The following is a 20,974-nucleotide window of genomic DNA, read 5'->3' on the forward strand; positions in this document are numbered from 1 at the left end:
TGTTAGCATATTTAGTATAATTTATGGTAATTCAGAGCTATAGAATCAGTTAAGATTGTGTTATCTCCTACAATTATAATCATAAACATTATCAGTGATTTCTTCTCCATTACATCCCATAGTAGAGGCTATGGATATATGCACACAGAGTTAGCTCTGTTTTTTTATTTATACTAAGAGAAGAGGGAAGAGGTATTTAAAACTCAAATAATTATTAATTCCCATATAAAACCTTAGAAATTTAGATATGCTAATAAGTTTGACACTGGATTGTGCTCAACTAATGTTCACAGAATGGCCGCCTAAGTAATTTATGGTAAGCAGCAGGGAGCTAAAAGTTCACCTTTGCTTAGCAAATCCTTTCTAAATTGAAAGGAATAAATGTTATATAAGTAGTTCTTCTGCGGAAACTACTTAGAAAAGCAGGCTTCAAAGGGGACTTTTAGAAGCAGTATTTACATTATGGCAATTGCTGTTTTAAATAGAAAGCATTTTTCTCCGTTAATGAGAAGGTCTGAGTTGCTGTAGATGTTTTAATGTAATAGTTTTTAAGTATGTATTTTACATATATTATCTTATTTGATTCAAACCTAGTAGGTTTGAGTTTCTGAAGTTTACTAAATTATATTGGAACGCAATTTAAAACACACATCTACTTTCGCTATTTTACCTCCTGACTTGGCACCAAGTCTGGCAACATAGGACCTAATTAGACAGTGAAAGGTAGGAAGCCTAGAATGAGCCACACCAAAGATAATCTTCTCGTAGGTAAGTATTAAGATTATCAGCCACCTCCTTTCTGAGAACAGTAATCTGCTTATTTCCTAGTGAGAAATTTTCTCCTTTCCTAAGAAAATTTTATGACACTTGGCATTTTTTTGAAGCTATAAAGATTTATTAGATAAAGACCACTTATAATAGCCAGGTTTCTCAAGATCACATTAGTTCGATTTTCTTCATAACTGTTACGCAGAAATAAACTGTAGCCTAAATATAAATTTTTATTTGGCAGAGCGTTAACAAACACCCTGGATTGCTACAGTAAATGTCTAAAAAGTTTTATTCTGGAAATGGCATCATAAATTTTTCTTTGGGGTGTGATTAAATGTTCTTCCGTTTGCCTGGGACATCTGTGACCCTAGTTAAAATGATCTTACACTAATTCTTGGTCTTTTTCTTCCTTTGTATTTTTGTGACCCGATCACCTTCTTGCTTAGCAAATGGAAATTCTAGCAGTAAGTGACCTGTCTTAATTTACAGACTATTTATCCATGTCAGACAAACTGGTTTTCATTTACCATTTGTGACCGAGCAGTGTTTTGTCATGGACGGCTACTTTAAAAGTAGTGTGCGCTTCAGGTTTGCATAGCCCTAATCTATGAAATGTGGTCCAATAAAAATGTGATTTTGTAATCAATATGTACAACTAGCACTTGCCTTCTCATACATTTCCAACTAACATCTCCTTTTAAGTTTCTTCATTTTGAAAATCAACGTGCAAATGTTAATTTCATTGTCTCATTTCAATGAGATTACAGTGTGTGTTTTTAGAAAAATTCATTTTTAGCTAAGCGATTATCCAGTTTTACTCTGTTTTAACAAGCACTTATTGCTAAATGTAGTGAAATATATGTATCATGATGCGGCAAAAGCATATGCATTTGAATTATGAATTTAAAGTTTTAAGTAACAGTGAATCCTTTTTAAAGCATCCAATATGTTGTCTGCTTTAAAATTCTGTCTAATGTGAAAATGTGCTTCACACTAAAAATGAATTATGTAACCAACAATACTTTTAATCAGTCTTCAAAGCATCTTTCATCAGCTTCATACTGTATTAACTTGCTTACTGCAGAAAAATAAATGCCAGGACAATTTTAACAGCTATTTTACAAATTTATTGGAAATATGTGGTCTAGTCAAATATGGAAAATCACACCTAAACTGTAATGCAATGTTATTTATTTCTAGGAACTGGAGCTCTGTCGAAGATTATACAAATTGCATTTTCAATTACTACTTCTGTTCCAAGCCTACTGTAAACTTATCAGCCAAGTAAACGCAATAAAAAATGAAGCAGAGGTAAATATTTAATTGTACAAGGCATCGATTAACTGATTCTAGAAAGTTAAAATGTACACATGTATATATACTGTATATATCCCTTGTAGGAGAGCTTAAGTCCGAAGTCACACATAATGAATCATTTCTTGTCAGAATTGTTCTTTGAAATGATATGCTATTTCCAGACCTATTGGTAAATGAGGCAGTAGATACCCAGCAGTCTTAAAAGGTTCATGACCTTAAAGGTCACAGTAGCAGCAATAGATCATCTGTAATCGAAAATCTGGTAAAGCGCATCAACCCCATATAGACATTATATTATGAAACCCCCTACACCTTGTCCATCTATTATTTTGTAGTCTAATGATGCACACAAGAATAAGCATATAACGAATAGATTCAGAGGGTAGTGACTTTAGTCTCTTTTTCCCCCATTTTCAACCACTGATACTAAACCATCACTGGGGAAATGATTTAATATCTTTTAAGTGGTTAAATGTAAAAGGATATACATACACATACTGGTTTATATAAAATACATTGGGCTGCCCAGCCAGTGTGGCTAAGTGGTTAAGCATTGACCTATGAACCAGGAGATCATGGTCAGGGCACATGCCTGGTTTGCAGGCTCGATCCCTGGTAGGGGTTGTGCAGAAGACAGCTGATCACTGATTCTCTCTCATCATTGATGTTTCTAGATCTCTTTCTCCCTCTCTGAAATTACACTGGGTAAATAACCTTTTAAAATATAAAGACTTTGCTGTCAAAAAAAATGTTTATGATCCCTCCTAACAGTAAATGTATTTTTACTATCCAAGATGAAGTACAGATCACATGGTAAAACCAATATAAACATTAGTTACAACCTGTTTTACTTATTACAATGTAACATTTATTATACTTATTACAACCTTTTTTTTTTAATTTTGAGAGGAAGGGGGTGGGAAGAGAAAGATATCGATTTTTTGTTCCACTCATTTATGCATTCATTGGTTGCTTCTCGTATGTGCCCTGACCGGGGATGGAACCCGCAACCTTGGCATAGCTCTAACCAACTGAGCTACCCAGCTAGCGCCAATCTGTTATTTTATCCAGAGTATTTAGAAGACTACTATTGGGTGGCTAAAATTATTTATCCCTAATCAACAGAGAACTTAACTGCCCTTAAATAGTAAGTTTAACATTTGAACATCTTTGTCACAGCCAATTAAATGCTCGTTTTGTGGATGAATATACAACTAGATCCCTTTACGGTGTGTTTACTTTTAGGTCATCAACATGTCCGAGGAACTGGCCCAGCTGGAAAGCATCCTCAGAGAAGCGGAGTCCGCTTCTGAAAGTGAAGAAACTGACGTTTCCAAAGCTGCACAAACTACTATAGAAACTGCCATTCACTCTTTAATTGAAACTTTGAAAAATAAGGAATTTATATCAGCGGTAGCACAAGTCAAAGCTTTCAGGTAAAATGTGAACGGATTTTAAGGAGATGCCTTTATACCTGCGATTTTCAACCTTTTTCATCTCGTGACACACAAAGTGATTGCTAAAATTCTGTGGCACACCAAAAAATACATTTTTTTGCTGATCTGCTAAAAAAAATTGTATAATTTTGATTCATTTACACCAAGTAGCTATTTTTGTTACCTGCTGTAACTTTTTTTTTTTTTTTTTTTTTTTTACAATCTAAGGGAAAAGAGGCCAGTCCCCCAAACTAAATAGTCAGGTATTGCATGTTTTGAAAATTCCTGTGGCACACCAGTTGAAAATGACCGCTTTATTAGATTGGGAGTTTACAGTGATTGGGTTTTGGTTTTCATTTTGATGATTCAAGAGCAGATCTCTGCGAAAGGCAAACATGATTTTGTTCACTCTCAGTGATAAATTCAGTAATCTTTTTGCTCAAATATTAAAACAATGCCCAGTGAAATGTTGCTGTCTCAGGTGTTAACTTAAAATGTAGTTAACCTTAATAACTGCCGGTGGGGTCTCAGAACTTAAAAGCACTGTTTATTACTTTCAGAGCTCTCTGGCCCAATGACATCTTCGGCAGCTGCGAAGACGACCCTGTGCAGACGCTGTTACACATTTATTTCCATCACCAGACGCTGGGCCAGACGGGAAGCTTTGCAGTTATAGGCTCTGACCTGGACATGTCAGAAGCCAACTACAAACTGATGGAACTCAATCTAGAAATAAGAGAGTCTCTACGCATGGTGCAATCATACCAACTACTAGCACAGGCCAAACCAATTGGAAATTTGGTGAGCACTGGATTCTGAGAAACTTCATGGATTTAGGAAAGAAACTAAACTGAAGATTATTAAGAATATTAACAAGCACCTTTTATGAACCCTTGTAATTCACTGATAACTTTTTCTGGCAGCATCCACAACCACAGTGTAACTAATGTCAAAATCAAAGATCTGCAGAAGGAAAAAAAAACTAATTGTTTAACAGCTGCCAATACCTCCCACAAGAACTACAAAGAAGGGATTTTTAAATTACTTAACCTATGTGGATGGAAAAGGGCTAAAAGTGATGCATACAAGTACATACATTGCTTTCTGGAGAAACTGATTGTCAGAACGTTTGCAATAATGGCCTCTCATACGGAGACCATTGGAAAGCAGGTGAAATGAGGCTGGCTCGTTTTAGCTGAAGGCCTGCAACGCTGCTTGGATTCGTAGCAGTCACAAGCATAACCTACAGTTGATGCTTAATTATCTACATGAAGAACATCCAGTCGGATAGATATACACAAACTTATTTGCAAAAACCATTGACTTTTCAATATGTGGGATCAGGGTGTGGGTGTTTTGTTTTTTAGTCTGTATACGAAACTGTGTGCGTGTGAGCTGGGGTGTGTGAATACGTGATAGTCCTATTTTCAAGGTATGGGTGTTTGGTGACAACATCTCAGAGCATGCCTGAAAGAGCACTGCAAGATTATTTTTGAAGAAATTTTATTTTATTAGATCTAACTCTTCATAGTGTGTAAATGTTAGAACATTTTAATAATATTTTAAAACTGGGCTCTCCCAGTATTTCAAAAAGAAATAATATATCTGTTAACGTTATTGGAATGCTGCTCAGTTCTCTGATCAGTGCTTATGTTATGATTGTTGATAACTAACCAAAGTAGATGCCTGCAGAGACTTTAAAATGTAAAATAAAGATGTATGCTGCCCGTCAGCTATTCTCATTAGAAAAGTTAACTTATTTTACTCCATAATTATAGAAACTGTATAGATGAAAACCAGTATTTTTCTTGTACATTTGTGCAATGCACTGTTATACAAGAACAGGTGTACAAAGCTAAAGAAAAAAATTGTGGTCATCGATGATAGACTACACGACTTGCGGGCTCTGAAGTCTGCAGAATTCAAGAAGAGAGGTGCAAATGCATTTTTATATGTTTATTCGGGACTCAAATGTTTCACCCGAAAGGAACCTGGGGTTATGGGGGGAAATGAGAGGAAGCCTGAAGACCGACTACCAAAACATGCAATATACTTAGCCACTGTCTAAGCCTGTAGCATAACATGAACTGGATTCTCTGTCCTTTTTTAAATAGCATTTTGTAAAAGAAATGAATGTAGTCCCACAATTCCTCTGGTTTGAAAGGAACACCCTTGTATTTTTTATATGCATCTCTTATCCACTGTGACTTTTCTTTTAAAACTGGGCTCTGGGGTTCCAGAGTTTAGAATGTAGGAATGAACTGCTTAGCTTTGCCTTTTCTTGGGGGTGTGGACACTGCCAGAAATGTAATTATGCTCAAGTGCATTAATTGAAGGCACAGTGCACCCTGTTGGACTGCTGACTATAGTTATGTTACCTGTAAAATTCCCTAACTGGTCACGGCACATCCATAATCACTGTATTTTTTGACCCTGATAAAACCAATTATTTTGATGGTGTCCTGGTACTGTAAATGGTGTCCTTTAAATTATTTAGTAACATTTGGGTGTGGGGCAGGGAAGAGAGGGCTGGTGTCCAGAGAGACACCACATTTTACATCCTATCTTACCATCCCCTATTTTTCCTCACCTTCCTTCTATCCTTTTTGTTAAAATAAAAAGCATTGTAGTTGTTGGTTTGTGTTGTATTTTAAGAAAAGATGATTTTAGTGTGCATCATTTAGAAACTTTACAAATTATCTTCATTATTCAATATGATTTTCCATAAAAGGGGGAGAACAAAATTAGTAGATTACCTGCCCTGGCCGGTTTGCTAACAGTGGTTAGAGCATCAGCCCTGAGACTGAAGGGTTGCGGATTTGATTGCAGTCAAGGGCATGTACCTCAGTTGCAGGCTTGCTCTCTGGCCCCCGTCGGGGTGCATGCCAGAGGCAACCTATATGTCTCTTCCCCTCCCTTCCACCTTCTAAAAATCAATGGAAAAAATATCCTCAGGTGAGGATTAACAACAAAAATTAGTTGATTACCCAAATCAAACCTTCCAAACAATTGAAGTTTGCTTTCATGTTTGTTTATATGTAACTACATCCATTAATAATGTAATGAAAATTAACACACCTGCAGAAATCAAGATGCAAATGTACAATCATTAGGATTGTCCTTTTTCCAAAGGGTTTTCCTCAAACCTGTACTTCTTTGCTCCTGATCCTCTAAATCCACACTATGCACTTATTGACAAAATATATCAAATGTTTAACTTATTAAACACCTTAATCATTTTAAAAATAGTTTATAAAATAAACCAAAAGAAGCGATCTGGACGTTCCCTCACACTACTTCTAAAATAGAAGGCCAAGGGGTTTTTACACAATGCAGAGAATATTTCCTGCTGTAGGTGACGGAACATAACCGGTTTGGTTACAACCTAAAATTTAGCAAATAGTTACGCATCTTTTGGAACAGACTCACCGCGTCTCCCCGCTTCGGGTCTGTGAGAACTGCTCAGACGCCACGCCAGCATAACCTCGGCGGGAGGGAAGAAGATACCAGAAGCAATGTAATTATAATTGTGTTTTATGACTAAAAATTTTTTTCAAAGTAATACACTGTTGCTTTAGCAAATGTAGGAAATGTGAAGAAAATTATCATCAATTTCTTGACCCCTACAGATCACAGTAATCTGGAGTACTTCTAGACTCTCAATCTCGCTCAAAAAATTCACATTCATAAATTCCTAATTGTATACATAGAGCTCAATATCATCTCATTGCTGGAATGTTATCACTGTAACTCTTTAAAAAAAATTTTTTTTATTTCAGAAAGAGGAAGGCGAAGAAAAACATCATTGATTGGCTGCCTCCTGCATGCCCCCTACTGGGGATCGAGCCTGCAACCCGGGCATGTGCCCTGACAGGGAATCAAACCATGACCTCCTAGTTCATAGGTTGACATTCAATTGAATCACAGCAGCCAGGCATCACTGTAACTCATGAAAATGATGTTTTGTGCCACTTGATTCAATGTCTGAATCCCCACTAAGTAAAACATAGTTTGATCCTTGCTTCTCTCAACTGTAAAATAGGATTAGCTGCTCTATTAGGAAGTTTTAATTACCCATGTTAATAGCCAATGAATTTCTCTCAGGAACCAAAGCAGGTATCTTTCTACTGTTCCCTCATTCATTCAGCAAATGCCTGAGCGCATACTGTACACCGCATGCATGCCATACCTGTCAAATGAGTTTCCTATTCCTACACTCGCCTAAGTAACAGGTGTCAGAATGAAACAGTACCTTCAACACCACCTAGGGTTCTTGTCACTCATTCCTCTCTGACCCCCACGCCCCATCATTTTATCTGAGCACTGCAGGCCCCCTTACTGATTTACAGACATGCACTGTACAGCCAGAGTTATTTCCTTGTAAAGGTGAATCTGTTGGTCACTATCCCACCATAGCTTTAAAACCTTCCAGTGGGTTCTCACTGACGACAGGTACCTGAGCAAAGTCAAACAGGTGTTCCCAGTCTGGGCCTGCCGGTCTCACCGACTATCGTGCCCATCCCTGCCCCCAGTGTTCTACCACAGGTCTCCTGGCTTCTTCCACCCCTGGGCCTTGGCACGTCAGCTTAATCTGGGACGTTTCTCCTTCCGCCCTTTACCTAATTCAGCTCATCCAAACTTCAGCTGAAGTGTCATTTTTAAAGCAAGCCCTCCCTAATCTGTCCAAGTCCAATCCCCTATTAACATGGCAGAACTTCTATTTTACATTATTTTTAATGCAAAAATGAATGGCCCTCTCCCCCTACATGAGAAGCTCCGTAAGGGCAGAGGCCACACCCATGTTTTTCCGTAGTACTAAGTGCAAAGCTGACTCAACTGCTGGTTTTCTCACTTCAATTCCATAAGCAACACCTGGGTGCTTGTTAAATGCTGCTGCAGCAATTCAGTGGGGGCAGAAGCCTGGGATCTGCATTTTCACAAGCCACCTTCCTAAGTCGATATGGATGCAGAGGGCCTTTCCCATCGCTCTAAGGCAGTGGTTCTCAGCCTTGGCTGCACGTTAGAATCACCTGGGAATCTTTTTAAAATTCTGATTTCTGGGCCTCATCCTCCGGAAATTCTGTTTCTTTGTTATGGGGTGGGGCCACAACATTAGTAACAAAGAAACAGAATTTCCGGAGGATGAGGCCCAGAAATCAGGATTTTAAAAAGATTCCCAGCCCTAACCGGTTTGGCTCAGTGGATAGAGCGTCGGCCTGCGGACTGAAGGGTCCCAGGTTCGATTCTGGTCAAGGGCATGTACCTTGGTTGGGGGCACATCCCCAGTAGGGGTGTGCAGGAGGCAGCTGATCGATGTTTCTAACTCTATCCCTCTCCCTTCCTCTCTGTAAAAAAATCAAAATATATTTTTAAAATTGTATAAAAAAAGATTCCCAGGTGATTCTAATGTGCAGCCAAGGTTGAGAACCACTGCTCTAAGGGCTCTAGAGACCTCAAACTCATTTTAGGTTTTTATTCCTTGTCTGTCTACATACAAGCAACCCAGATGTTAACAGGCTTACTTTTATGGCACCTCTGAGGTAGTAAGGGTTAACTTAAACGGGTTGGTTAGAAAATTGGAAAGAGACATAATTAGCACCTGGTGCCTATCATGTGGCATCTGTAACCTTTAAGTCAATAGCCCTCAACTCTGTTGTCATTAGAATCCCCTGCCACTAACTGAAGTGCCGCCCCCCACCTCCACCCCAGAACTCTTTCATGGGGCCTTGTGTTTTCCTGGGACTGGGGTGCAGTTAGGAGAGAATCCTTAGGTTAGAGATGGCGAAAACACTTTCCAGTTACAGAACAGCAAGTCGATAGAAACAAAGGCTAAAGCTGTCTTCATCAACTCGAAAAAATCCTTACACTTAGGAGGCCTCCTTAGAAACCAGAAGTCCACTGAATGAATGTATTTAACATCTTAAAGAAGCTGCCTTTAGCAACCCTATTCCAAGCCCCAACTGTGAGACTGATGATTAATAACGCAGTTTTGTTCACAGCACGCCTCTCCCCGCTACCCCGAGTTTGTTACCTACTAGACTGAGGTCGCCAGGATGCCCTGAAGTGCCCGCCCACAGCTAGCCAGCCACTCATGGTTACCCCAAATTGCCCCATACAGCAGGATGGCTCTGCCTCCACCTTCAGAAGCATGCTTATTCAATGGCTAGTTGGCTTCTCTTTATTCATGTGTTGCTTATAAGCTTCAGCCCTACACTCCCACATAAGCAGTAAATCTCACATCTAGGAGCCCCTCTTATACTTTCCTCCAGTGATGAATATGCCTCAGAGCCTGGCTGTTCCATATGCAATCTATAATAATAAAAGTGCAGTATGCTAATTAGACCGGACAGCTGAACGACCTTCCGGACGTCCTTCTGGACAAAGCCAGGGCCGCGAGGGCCAAGCCCCTGGTGTGAATTTTGTGCATCGGGCTCCTAATGAACAAATAATAAACGTGACAGGCCCAGACTGTTAGCACAGGACAAGCTCTCCTAAACTTTATTTTAAAAGACACGATTTTATGCAATTGTTTTGCAATTCTTTTATTTAAAGGTTTTGTCAAGAAACACAGCCTTGCACGAGGAGGCAAAAAGGAGAAGGGGCACACACAGCCCACTTGTCTGCTCCACTAGCACACGGTCAGTAGGACTGGTTTTTTACATTCATTTAAATGATATATTTGAAGCTGAACGTGCTGTCACAGGATAGGCGTTTGCCTTTGCATCTCCCACACAAATCTTGTCGGTGGGGCCGTTTAGGGTCAATGTGGCGAAGTTTTATTGAGCAGGAGCATCTAGTCTGTTTACAACTCTGAAAAATCAAATGAGACGCGCGTTCAGAAGGTAACCCCTGGGTGACTTCCTGGAAGTTTAAAAGTTTTTCCCTAGTCCAAATGCTGCTTGAATGCACTCTAAGCAAGGCCCTGTGCTAATCTTGCCTGAATCCTTTCTAGCAAGGATAGGGTTATGAATAGAGGGTGCTTAACCCTTTGCCGTAGTCCCACGTTACATAGGATTTAGTTCGGAATTGCTTCTTTTGAAACAATTTTCTTACAGGAAGTCTTTTCCTGCACTTGAAGGGTGGAGAATAAGCAAGCTGGGGTGAGGAAATGAAAAACAAAAGAACTTTTAAATAAAAATTGAAGTATTGCAAAACAAGGAAAGCTACTGTGGGAGGCTAGTGCCTAGTCGCAAGTCATGGCTCTGGGCTGGCATCAATGGCCTGGCCTCCCCACCCCAACCTACTGTAAGCGACCTCACACCGAGGCAGAAGGCAAAGACATCCTCCTTTAGAACCTGACCCAACTCTGCCATGACCTCAGTGCGTCCTCACAGTTTGCCACACTTCTGGGGGACTTAGATTTACTTTCAAACAAATGATTCTCCTTTTTGCAAGCTCTCAGCCGAGACTGAACTTTAAAACCCCATGCTTAGCTCGGCTGGTGTGGGTGGGTGGTTGAGTGTCAACCTATGAACCAGGAGGTCAGGGTTTCAGGGTTCAATTCCCAATCAGGGCACATGCTCAATCCTGGGGCGGGGGGAGGGGAGGTGTGCAGGAGGCAGCTGATCAATGATTCTCTCGCACCATGAATGTTTATCTCTCTCTCCCTTCCTCTCTGAAGTCAATTTTTTTTTAAAAAAAAAAATCCCATGCTTACACTAAATGCTTTAACTTGGGCATGTGCTTCATAAGAAGCATCTGGGCCAAGCAGGCAACCTTTCCCACCCCATGTTAGCAGGACGGTTCCTATTTTTTCAGTTTGCTATCCCTTACATTAGACTGAGCAGTAGGTGAGGCAAATGTTCTTCCATATTGCAAGTGAGGAACTGGTCTCTAAAGAGGTTACCATGACCGAGATCTGCAAGGGCAGAAGGAAACTGACACTGGGGCCTGTTTACCAGTTGAACATTATTCCGAACTCCTACCAAAAAGCTGTCAAAACCTGGAGGTCCCTGGGAACCTAGCCTCTTTGAGGAACTATATTCAACAAACTGCACCAAAGCCTCTACCACTACCCAGTTCAGACAAAAATGCAAGCTCTTGGCTTACTTGACAGGTGATGGCCTCCACTCGGTAAGGGTTGTACGACTTCTGACAAGTCCTGCAGAACTGCTTAAAGTAAACCTGTGATGCGAGAGAGAGAGAACGTAAAGCAAGACCTCCGGACACCCCCGTCCGAAAGATGCCCGTCGTGGGGCTGCTTACCTTGTTGGTGCCCTGCACACACCACACATAGGCACTCTCCCAGCGGATGTTGCAGTCCTTGCAGTGGTAATAGCCGTATTTCTGCTCCAAGAACTGAAAAGGACACCAGAGTTTCAACCAACAAGACATCGAATTGTTTCCCTTCATTTCAGAGGCTGAGGAGCATCTATCTCCTACTTAACACTGGCAGCTTCATTCCGGTGGTGGAGGTAAGTAGGATCAGGTTCGAAACAGGAAGGAACGAGGTGAGCGAATGGCCTAATTGAGCAGCTTTGCAAACATGGGCCTAAGACGGTTTACGTGCCAGGTCAACTGGGTTCATAAAGCAAATTAACTGACAAGGACTGAGTGGGTGTTTTCCCTCAGACGGGCAAGGGGAGAGCCAAACACCCAGGGTTTTCTACTCGGTTGGATCAAGTGCTTTTAGAACACAGACGTGGGGGTGGTTACGCTGAAGAACAGGAGTGAGACTCTGAATCCTCAAGTACGTTCAGGTGTTCACCCAAGATGACGTTCTCCAGGCTGCTAGTTCAGTGCCCCCGAACAATGGAGCAGGAATCCAAATGGTGGGTAAGCCACAGCTCATGTGTAGCATGAACAAAAGTACCACTGCCTTACTCTGCAGCTGTCTTCCCGCCCAGGGAGAAACCAATAGCAAACAAGTCTTTGGAGTCAGGCCTTTCAAAGTGAAAGAAATTTGGGGGAGCGCTCAGCGACTTCACAGGTGAGCGAACTGAAGTCCGGGAAGGTTAGGAATTAAGATGCCACATAGTTAGTGCCCAGCCGGCGTGACTCAGTGGTTCAGAGTCTATGAACTAGGACAGTGGTTCTCAACCTTCCTAATGCCGCCACCCTTTAATGCAGTGCCTCATGTTGTGGTGACCCCCAACCATAAAATTATTTTCGTTGCTACTTCATAACTGTAATGTTGCTACTGTTATGAATCGTAATGTAAATATCTGATATGCAGGATGTATTTTCATTGTTACAAATTGAACATAATTAGAGCATAGTGATAATCACAAAAACAATATGTAATTATATATGTGTTTTCCGATGGTCTTAGGCGACCCCTGTGAAAGGGTGGGTTGACCCCCAGGTTGAGAACCGCTGATCTAGGAGGTCCCGGTTTGATTCCCGGTCGGCACATGTCAGGGTTGCAGTCCCTAGGAAGGGGTGTGCAGGAGGCAACCGATCAATGATTCTCTCTCATCATTGATGTTTCTGTCCCTCCATCTCCCTTCCTCTCTGAAATAATTTTTTTTAAAAAAAAAGATTGCACATAGCCTGTGTATAAATTCTAGATTCACTCTCCGCCCCACCCCCTCGTGGCCTCTTGTATCTACCATGCCTTCCCACTCCCTGGGTTACAGCTGTCGGCAGGGGACGCCAGGCCTTTGGGGGTCAGCTAGTGGGGACTGGCCCTCCTAGCCTGCCATACCAACAGCCCAAATGCTTCCGCACTATTATGTTTCTGAGTGGAGGTGCCTTTCAGGAGCAAGGACAGACCCTGAGAGAGGCACTACAGCGGCTCCAGCTTCCAGCGGAAGCTTTGGGAAACCCAGCAAGAATCAGGGGCGAGGCGAACAGCACCCCAGTAGTCGACTGTTGTGGCTTTTGCCATTAAATTGAGAAAAGTGGGTGGGATCCTTGGGCAAGAACTCTCCCGCCAGCAAGCCCACCTTCTGATGCTCCCCGCCCCCACCCCGGTACCCACCTAGATCGTCCACACCGGACAACGTGCCTACGATGGCGTTTAGACAGCAAATACGCCCAGAATACGGACGTTTGAAGGGCGTCTCCCTCGCCAACCTCGGCGCCGGCGTTTTCAATCACAATCCGGCTACAATTAATTTACTCTTGGAGGCGGACGACGCCCGCTGCTGCCAGCGGCTGCGCAACGCCCCCGACGTCCCCGCGCCCAGGAAAGCCTGGCGCTCCCCGCGCCCAGAGCGGAACCAGGAGGAGACGCGCCTCGGGGTCCCCGCGCGCCCGCCCGTCCCGCCGACCCGGGCCTCACCTGGAAGCGCAGGCGCTCCTTGCCCGGCTCCGGGCTCCGCGGCGACGACCTCTCGCCCTCGCCGTCCTGGGCGCCCCCCACCGGCGGCGGCTGCTCCGGGCTCCCGGACGCGCTCCGCGGGGCGGCCTCGCCTCCCCGGGCCTCCCGCGACGGCAGCCCCGGCGCGTCCGCCGACGGCTCCCAGCTCGCGCGCACCTCCGCCTCCGCCTCCTCCTCATGGGCCTGCGGCCGCCCCGGCGCCGTCCTCGCCGCCCGCTCTCCCCGCTCGGGGCCGCGGGGCCTCGGAGGGGGCGGCCCTCGCTCTCCACCCGGCGCCGCGGCCTCGGCGCCTTCCAGGAAGGTGGTGACCCGGCGCGAGACCACGGGCGAGTACACGGCGACGGAGCGCGGGAAGCGCGGGAGGCGCGGGCCGCCGCTCGGGGGGCTGCCCGGCTCGGGGCCCGGGCGTGCCGGCTGCGGGGAGGCGGGGCCGCCCGCCGCGTCCTCGGGGCCGGGGGCCGGGGCGTCCGCGTCGCGGGGCCGGCGGGGCAGCGTGCGCCGCCCGAGCGAGCACTGCACCGACGCGTCGCGGCGCGGGTTCACCTGCACCGCCGCGTCCCGGCTGCACGCCCGGCGGGGCCGCGGGATCAGGCCGGGGCCCACCTGCGACAGCAGGGCCATGAGCTGCGCCCGCTGGAAGCTGTCGAAGTACTCGGCGGCCATCAGCTGCCCGTAGCCCGGGAAGGACGGCGGGGCCGCCCCGGCCAAGGCGGGGGAGGCGGGAGGGTGGTCCCCGGCGCGCGGCCGCCAGCCGCCCCCGCCCGCCAGGCCCTTGCCCCTGGCGGCCGCGGGGTAGAGGTAGGGGTACGGGTAGGCGGCGCACGCGGGGTACACGTAGCCGTCCAGGGCCTCGTCCCCGGGGGAAGCCATGCGCGCGGCCGCAGCTGCTCCCGCCCGCCGCCGCGCCCTAAATAGGCGGCCGTGCGGGGGCGGCCCGGAGCCCGCCCCACCGCCGCGCCTTCCCGCCACGCGCGGCCCGGCCGGGAGGGCTACTCCCCTCCTCCCCCGCCTCCCGGAGGTCCGCACGGATACCCTGAGATGTTCTGGAAGGAGGCTTCTTGGCGATGCACGCACTGATTTCTACGCGAACTTGCCCACGGGGAAGAGAACTATCACCTGGATGCGCTGAGCCAGGTGGTCCCCATCCCTGGATTGTCCTCGGGGTCTGCACGCCCAGGAAGCCGAGGCGAGGCTGCCCGCCTCTGCCAGTGAGCAAAAGCGAAGGTTTGGTTGGGTTACCTCTGATCTCAGGTTATAGGTTATTCAATGAGCTCAGGGAAGCCTACCTATGAAGCCTTTCAGCACGTGTGGGAAGCGCTCTAGGTCACCCACGTCCAGGCTAATTGTCATCTCCTGGGGCACGTGCTCCCACCCCCCCACACGCCCCACCTCATACGTGGGCCTTGCGGTGCCCTTGAGTACCTGCAGGTACTAATGACTATTCTTTGGGGTAGAGAGTAGTTCTACAAATTTCCTCATCTAACCATCTCTCCAAGAAGTACATTGATTGGGGGTGTGTTAACATAAATGCATTAGGCCAAGTCAGTCCCCAATTGAAAAAAAAAAATGCACTCTGTCCACCAGAAAAATGTCTGTTCATCAAGAGATATCAGATCAAGTAATCAAATATGTTAGTGTATTTTTTTCTGATTTGAAACAGGATTGACACTAAAATACTATATGTCATTATTTAATTGACCTGTTTGGGGATTTTTCTAAATACAGGTCAAATTTCAGCATTGTCAAGTATTCATAAGTTAAGCTAGCACACTTTTTTTTTTACAACAATTACATTAAACTCAATGATGCTTTACAAATATAGCTTGTTTTTACTCATATGAGATAGTGCACCAAAATTCTACATTTCCCAAACCCCGTTTTCTGAGAGTTTACATCTTTGAAACAGTCACAGAAATTGGTTAATGGTTGAAACCAAAGAGCACGCTTCACTTGTTCAGGCTTCACGTGCGTGTGCAGTCCCAGGTGCAAGTTATCATACGACACTGACTTGTAATTGGTGAAAACGCTTAGTGAATATACCAAGGCGGCCTTACAGCGGTAAGTTCAAAACTGTTACAAGTATGGTATTGTGAGCCAATTGTGACCCTCTAGGTAAACCATATACACTACCACAGACTATAAATACGAAGTAAAACTTCAGCAAGACAGATGCTCCTGTGTGTCTCCACGCTCAGAGAGCAGTCTGAGCGGTTTCCACCATCATCAAGCTCTCTGCGTTCACTGAGCCGTAGGACGTGTCTGCCATCTCCTCTTCTTTCAGTTTCTTGTAAGAAATATCGGTGTCTTCATCTTCATCGAGAGGATCTTGCTTGTGCAGTATTTCGCTTCCATACATTTTATATATTAGCACAAAAATCCCTGCTTCTGCAGACTGGAAAAGGGCATAGAGCAAGGGAAACATGTACATGCTCCCTACGAGCCGTGGTGGGAAGGCCAGCTTGAGAATGGCGGTGCAGAGCTGCACGTTCTGGCTGCCCGTCTCCAGGCAGACGGTCCTCTTGCAGTTGGGTGGGAGACGGAAGAGCGCGGCTAAGCCGTAGCCCGAGGCATAGCCTGCTAGAGGCATAAAAATCGCGATCATGTAAACAGTGGCAGGAATACTCGCCAGCAGCTCAGGTCCTAACATAGTGCCGGTCATTATAAAAAGGACCACCAGTGTCACTAGCAGAGACCACAGGGAAACCTGGTGATAGAAAAGGGATAAACAAGCCATCAAAAAAAAAAAGGCCATTGAAGGGGAAGTCAGGCCAGGGACTCCCAGGCACAGGAAGAAGGGACCCATCTAGTCTGACCTCCCACACAAAATGGAGATCTTTGTGGTCAAGGCCTTGACAGAGGACCCCTGAGGAAGGGCGGACTGCTGGGCGGGAGGCCTCCACAGCCACGGGCACAGCTCTGATTGCCTGGAGGCCTGTTCTTACATCTAGTGATCCAGTGACAGTCTGCCTTCTATAACCGCAAGCCGTTGTCATGGACAGGCCCTCAGAAGCAACACAGACCGCTGCACCTGCAAACAGCCTTCAGAAGTCTACAAACAGTCACCCCGGGGAAGGCTACTCTTCTCCAGCACCGTCTCCAGGCTCTCAGCCTCCATCGTGTAACTCTGTTCTGGAGTTTTTACTGTTCCGAGCACACGCTGAACTCGTGAATGTGCCTCTCACTAACAGGACAGTCAGAAGGGAGCCCAATACACCAGGATGCTGAATAAATATTATACAAGATACTCATGCTACCAATGTACAGTTGACAAAAGCCAAACATAAATCAAAACTTATATTAAGTTCCAAAGTGTGCCCACATCAAAAGCTTTGTTAGAAGCCCTAGCTGGTTTGGCTCAGTGGATAGAGTGTCAACCTGTAGATTGAAGGGTCCTGGCTTGATTCCAGTCAAGGGCATATGCTGGGTTGCAGGCTCGATCCCCAGTAGGGGGCGTGCAGGAGGCAGCCGATCAATGATTCTCTTTCATCACTGATATTTCTATTTTTCTCTCCCTCTCCCATCCTCTCTGAAATCAATAAAAAAATTTTTTTAAAAGAGAACCCTGTTTTTTATATTAATAAAAGTTTGCCCCTCTGTATAATCAGATTACTTTAGAAAATAATGCAAGTAAAACACAAAAGATGACTTATGAAACCTAAATTGAAACATTGGAGAGACTCGTTTTCTCTCATGTAAAGGAGTTTGCCTGTGCATTTTACAATGGCTAGTTCTGTATGTTACCAACCTCCTGAAATGAGAATGCTGTTCATTGTTTACTCTTATTTACTGCTGTTTCAGTTTTCAAAGAAAGCTTAACCTAGAAATATTTAAATATTTCCTCCAGTCACCTGTTACACAATCTCTCCTGCTACAAAAAGCATCAGGTGGTTTTTTTAAACAATATTAGAAATATTGCATAAAATAGTAGAAATCCCCATGTTTTCACTACCTTTAGAAATCAAAGAATTGTAATGAGGAAGGAGAAAAACACAAATTTATTAATAGCACTATAGCCTGTACTATTATCCATGACCTAATTTTATTTTGTGCTTTAAAGTTCATATTTTGTGCATTCTATTATACTGCCATGATGTGATTTTTAAGTTACTTTTGGTCTTACTAATATCAACTTATTTTTTTAGAAAATAAAGCATTTTAAAGCAGCTGTGTACAGTTTCTCAGAATTAGAGTTCCGCCTTTAAAACACTAACACATTTCTAAAATACACTACAAATTCTATTAGTAACGCATTTCTTCAGTACTGTACAAATTCTATTAAAATAATTTCATTCCGCCTGCTTGTTTTGTAACACATGAGCGGTTCACGGAAAATGTTCCCATTTTATGCACTGCCACCCATCTCCCTATGACCTGTTTCCTCCTCTGAGTGCCCAGTTCTCTTGTGCTGTTTTTAATTGATCTGCGTCTTAAAGCTATAATTTCTGAAACTCAAAAAGGTGAAAGTTATCTTTGAGCATCAACTTTAAAAAAAAAAAAAAGTGTATCCATGCAAGGCCTGCCAAGTCCTTTTCTTCCTCACCCCTTTCCCAAACCTCCTAGCGTTCAGCCCCGCTCAGGACCAAGGACTCCGAGTCCGCCAAGTACGGAAAGGAGGAGTGAGCTGACCTTCACAATGTAGTCAGCCACCCGGTTGTATTTGTAGCGGAGGAAGACGCCCAGCCCGATGGGGATGAGAGTGCTGCAGAGCGTCAGGGTGACCGCGCCGAGGGGCAGCAGCTGCACCAGGGGCGTGTTGATCCAAGCCCGGCTGTAGACCCACAGGCACAGGGGCATCAGCGCCAGGGCCAGGAGCGTGGAGGAGATGGTCATGATGATGCTGCGGAAAAGGGAAGGGGCGGAAGTCAGAATGGGCTGCGAGCCCCAGGGCCGGCCGGCACGCGGCCACCCTCGATCTGGAGCCCGAGGTGGAAGGGAAAGCGGGCGACTGCTATTTCCCAGCTTGAGGTCTGGGGAGAACCCGCTTCATTGCAGCCTGTGCCGCGGGCTATCCTCTGGATGGTCCGGATGATTTTGAGGGCCAGGAGCATAGTTTTTAAGCCTTCAGAACACCCGTTCGACACGGGGACGCTGCTGAACGCTACCTGTTGGATTGAACAGGATTACCTTGTCCTCTGTATGAGATTACTCTTTTCTGGGACCAATCGCCCTATTTTGTTGGGCATTTCCGGGGAGTCCTGGCCGCAGGCTTCCCAGTTCTCTTTGTCTTCCAGCGGCGAAGACCTGCGCGGACAGCCCAGCCCTCGGGGAGGTGGGGAGGGCGCCGCGGAGGAGAGGAGACCCCAAGACCCTCAGCTCGGCTCGCCCCGGTCTAGATCTTCCCCCCACAATGCCGGCTTTCCCCTCTGCCTTGACTTCCACATCTTCCTCCTCCTCCGCCTCCCCGCTCCACGCCTGTCTCACCGCCCCTCGTGCTCTGTCCTCGGTCTGGAGCCCCGGGCTGCAGCCGCGGCCGGTGGGGCTGGGAAAGCCGCCTCGGGGACCCCGCTCCGTACCTGAGGTTCATGTCGCCGTCCACCAGCAGGGACATGAGGTTGGAGAGGTTCCCGCCGGGGCAGCAGCCGCACAGGAGCACCGCCACGGCGGCCACCTCGTCCAGCGAGCAGATGAGCGCCAGCAGGAAGGCCAGCAGCGGCAGGAGGCCGAACTGGCAGAGCGCGGCCAGCAGCGCGCCCACCGGCCGCCGGACGTGCGCGCCGAAGTGGTTCACGTCCACGGTGCAGCCCAGGCCCAGCATCGTGACGCACAGGGCGGCGCCCACCAGCACGTTCAGCCCGTGGCTCAGCGGCGTGTCCCAGAACGCCGGCTCGTGGGGCGCCCAGGGCCGAGGGAACGGGGACGCGGCCGCGCTGACCGCGGCGCCGGGGAAGCCGCCGGCCGTGGGCTCCGGGATGGGAGCGGGGCCGGGGCTGAAACTGACGCTGGGACTCGGCGCGAGGCTGAGCCCGGGACTGGGGCTGGGGGCGGCGCTGGAGGCGGGGGCGACGGGGAAGTCGGGGCCCGGGCTCAGGCTGCTGGCGTTGGGCGGCAGCGTGTAGTTGTCCGGCTGCAGGGAGGACGGGGCGAGGAGCAGGGTGGTGTTGTCGCCGTCGGACATGGCGCTGTCGTCGGAGCCGGCAGGTTGGTGCAGCCCGCGCTGTGGATGTCTGTTCCCTGCAGCCAGCCGCGCGCGCCTCTCTCCGTCCCTCGGTCACCGCCGCGGTCCGTCGGTCCGTCGGTCTGTCGGTCGGTTGGCCAGCCTCGGCTGCGCGCCTCTGACGTCTCCCCCGGCGGCGGGGGCGGCGGGCCGGGCTTTGGCTCCGGAGCGGCCGACGCCCGCGGGCGGGCACTCGGAGCGCAGCCCCCGAGGGCGAACCCAATCGCTGCGCCCCCGCGCCCCGCAGGCCCCGCCTCGCCGCCGAGTCCCTCCTTTTAATCACCAGTAAGTGGTTCTGTTCGAGTGTAGCCAGGGGCGGAACAAAGACCTGACAAAGGACAAGCAGGAGGAAAAACCGTGCCTGGCTGCTGATCAAGTTCTCTGATGCGCTCTGCCCCTTTGATAATGAAATCTGGGGAGCCAGGCACATAGGAAAGAGCGGAAAAAAGCTTATCTGTGTGCGCACATAGACCATATACGCTGTGCTAACAGCCTGCAACCCTGACAGGAGCGCGGCCTGGCCATAGCAGCGGTTCTCTGTAGGAAAACGCACTCCCTAGCTGGCTTTACTTTGCAGACAAATTTAAAAATAATATTTTAATATTCAGACTTGAAGTAATCCTACCGGTGGGTTTTGAGCCAGGTCTTATGCAAATGTGAGCGCATTAATTCTTTTGATTCTCACAGCAGAACCCTGGGAGAGATACTACTAGGCTGACTTTTACATGCAAGGAATCTGAGGCCCGGGGAAGTCTCTGCTTCATCCACCGAACCCGCAATCCCCGGCTGCAGGTGAACAGTGATGTGTCATTAAAGAAGAGCGCAGCTTAGAAGAGGCTCTGTGAAAAAAATGTGTGTGTTGGAAGTTATTGGCAGATGGGGCGAGGATATTTCAGTGGCCATAGATTTATGACGAGCATAACTCTGGCATTAGGATTAAAGGGCTGAAAAGAAATAAAGTGGTGAGATTCTCTGCTTCAGGCAGATGTTATTCCCCAACAAATCAGATTCTGAGTCCTTGGGGATGGAGAC

At 46.7% G+C, this 20,974-nt stretch overlaps 3 protein-coding genes across 15 annotated transcripts in view; 1 reads left to right on the forward strand and 2 right to left on the reverse strand.

Annotated features, from left to right (window-relative positions):
* Nucleotides 1-6,159, forward strand: part of FRYL (FRY like transcription coactivator) — a 240,071-nt gene extending 233,912 nt beyond the window's left edge. For 10 of the 13 annotated variants that reach the window (XM_059671738.1, XM_059671683.1, XM_059671704.1 and 7 more), the window contains 4 exons: nucleotides 1,218-1,235; nucleotides 1,972-2,082; nucleotides 3,334-3,524; nucleotides 4,085-6,159. In XM_059671738.1, the coding sequence (XP_059527721.1) occupies nucleotides 1,218-1,235; nucleotides 1,972-2,082; nucleotides 3,334-3,524; nucleotides 4,085-4,343 (579 nt within the window). In that variant the 3' untranslated portion in view covers nucleotides 4,344-6,159. The remainder of the gene's footprint in view (nucleotides 1-1,217; nucleotides 1,236-1,971; nucleotides 2,083-3,333; nucleotides 3,525-4,084) is intronic. The other 3 variants (XM_059671711.1, XM_059671744.1, XM_059671725.1) reach the window with 1 other exon arrangement.
* A 3,891-nt stretch (nucleotides 6,160-10,050) lies between these two features.
* On the reverse strand, nucleotides 10,051-14,695 carry ZAR1 (zygote arrest 1). The gene is made up of 4 exons (XM_059682580.1): nucleotides 13,750-14,695; nucleotides 11,730-11,822; nucleotides 11,574-11,648; nucleotides 10,051-10,334 (listed from the first exon to the last, which is right to left on the reverse strand). Exons 1-4 carry the CDS (start codon nucleotides 14,656-14,658, stop codon nucleotides 10,191-10,193), a joined length of 1,221 nt encoding a protein of 406 aa, XP_059538563.1. The 5' UTR covers nucleotides 14,659-14,695; the 3' UTR covers nucleotides 10,051-10,190.
* A 707-nt stretch (nucleotides 14,696-15,402) lies between these two features.
* Nucleotides 15,403-20,262, reverse strand: SLC10A4 (solute carrier family 10 member 4). Its single transcript, XM_059671747.1, has 3 exons — nucleotides 19,302-20,262; nucleotides 18,415-18,625; nucleotides 15,403-16,492 (listed from the first exon to the last, which is right to left on the reverse strand). The coding sequence occupies exons 1-3, from the start codon at nucleotides 19,901-19,903 to the stop codon at nucleotides 15,980-15,982; spliced, it is 1,326 nt and encodes a 441-aa protein (XP_059527730.1). The 5' UTR covers nucleotides 19,904-20,262; the 3' UTR covers nucleotides 15,403-15,979.
* Between the last annotated feature and the right edge of the window lie 712 nt (nucleotides 20,263-20,974).

Source organism: Myotis daubentonii, chromosome 1, assembly GCF_963259705.1.
Source record: "Myotis daubentonii chromosome 1, mMyoDau2.1, whole genome shotgun sequence".
Taxonomy (NCBI): Eukaryota; Metazoa; Chordata; class Mammalia; order Chiroptera; family Vespertilionidae; genus Myotis; species Myotis daubentonii.

Bases quoted from the DNA above. Each gene is read 5' to 3' on its own strand.
- ZAR1 (XM_059682580.1), bottom strand. From the start codon at position 14,658: ATGGCTTCCCCCGGGGACGAGGCCCTGGACGGCTACGTGTACCCCGCG. The intron at 11,649-11,729 runs GTAAGCAGCCCC...CTCGCATCACAG, and splicing joins GTGTGCAGGGCACCAACAAG to GTTTACTTTAAGCAGTTCTG. The intron at 10,335-11,573 runs GTAAGCCAAGAG...TTGATTTTTCAG, and splicing joins TGGAGGCCATCACCTGTCAA to AGTTGTAAACAGACTAGATG.
- SLC10A4 (XM_059671747.1), bottom strand. From the start codon at position 19,903: ATGTCCGACGGCGACAACACCACCCTGCTCCTCGCCCCGTCCTCCCTG. The intron at 18,626-19,301 runs GTACGGAGCGGG...CCTTTTCCGCAG, and splicing joins GACGGCGACATGAACCTCAG to CATCATCATGACCATCTCCT. The intron at 16,493-18,414 runs GTCAGCTCACTC...TTCTATCACCAG, and splicing joins TGGCTGACTACATTGTGAAG to GTTTCCCTGTGGTCTCTGCT.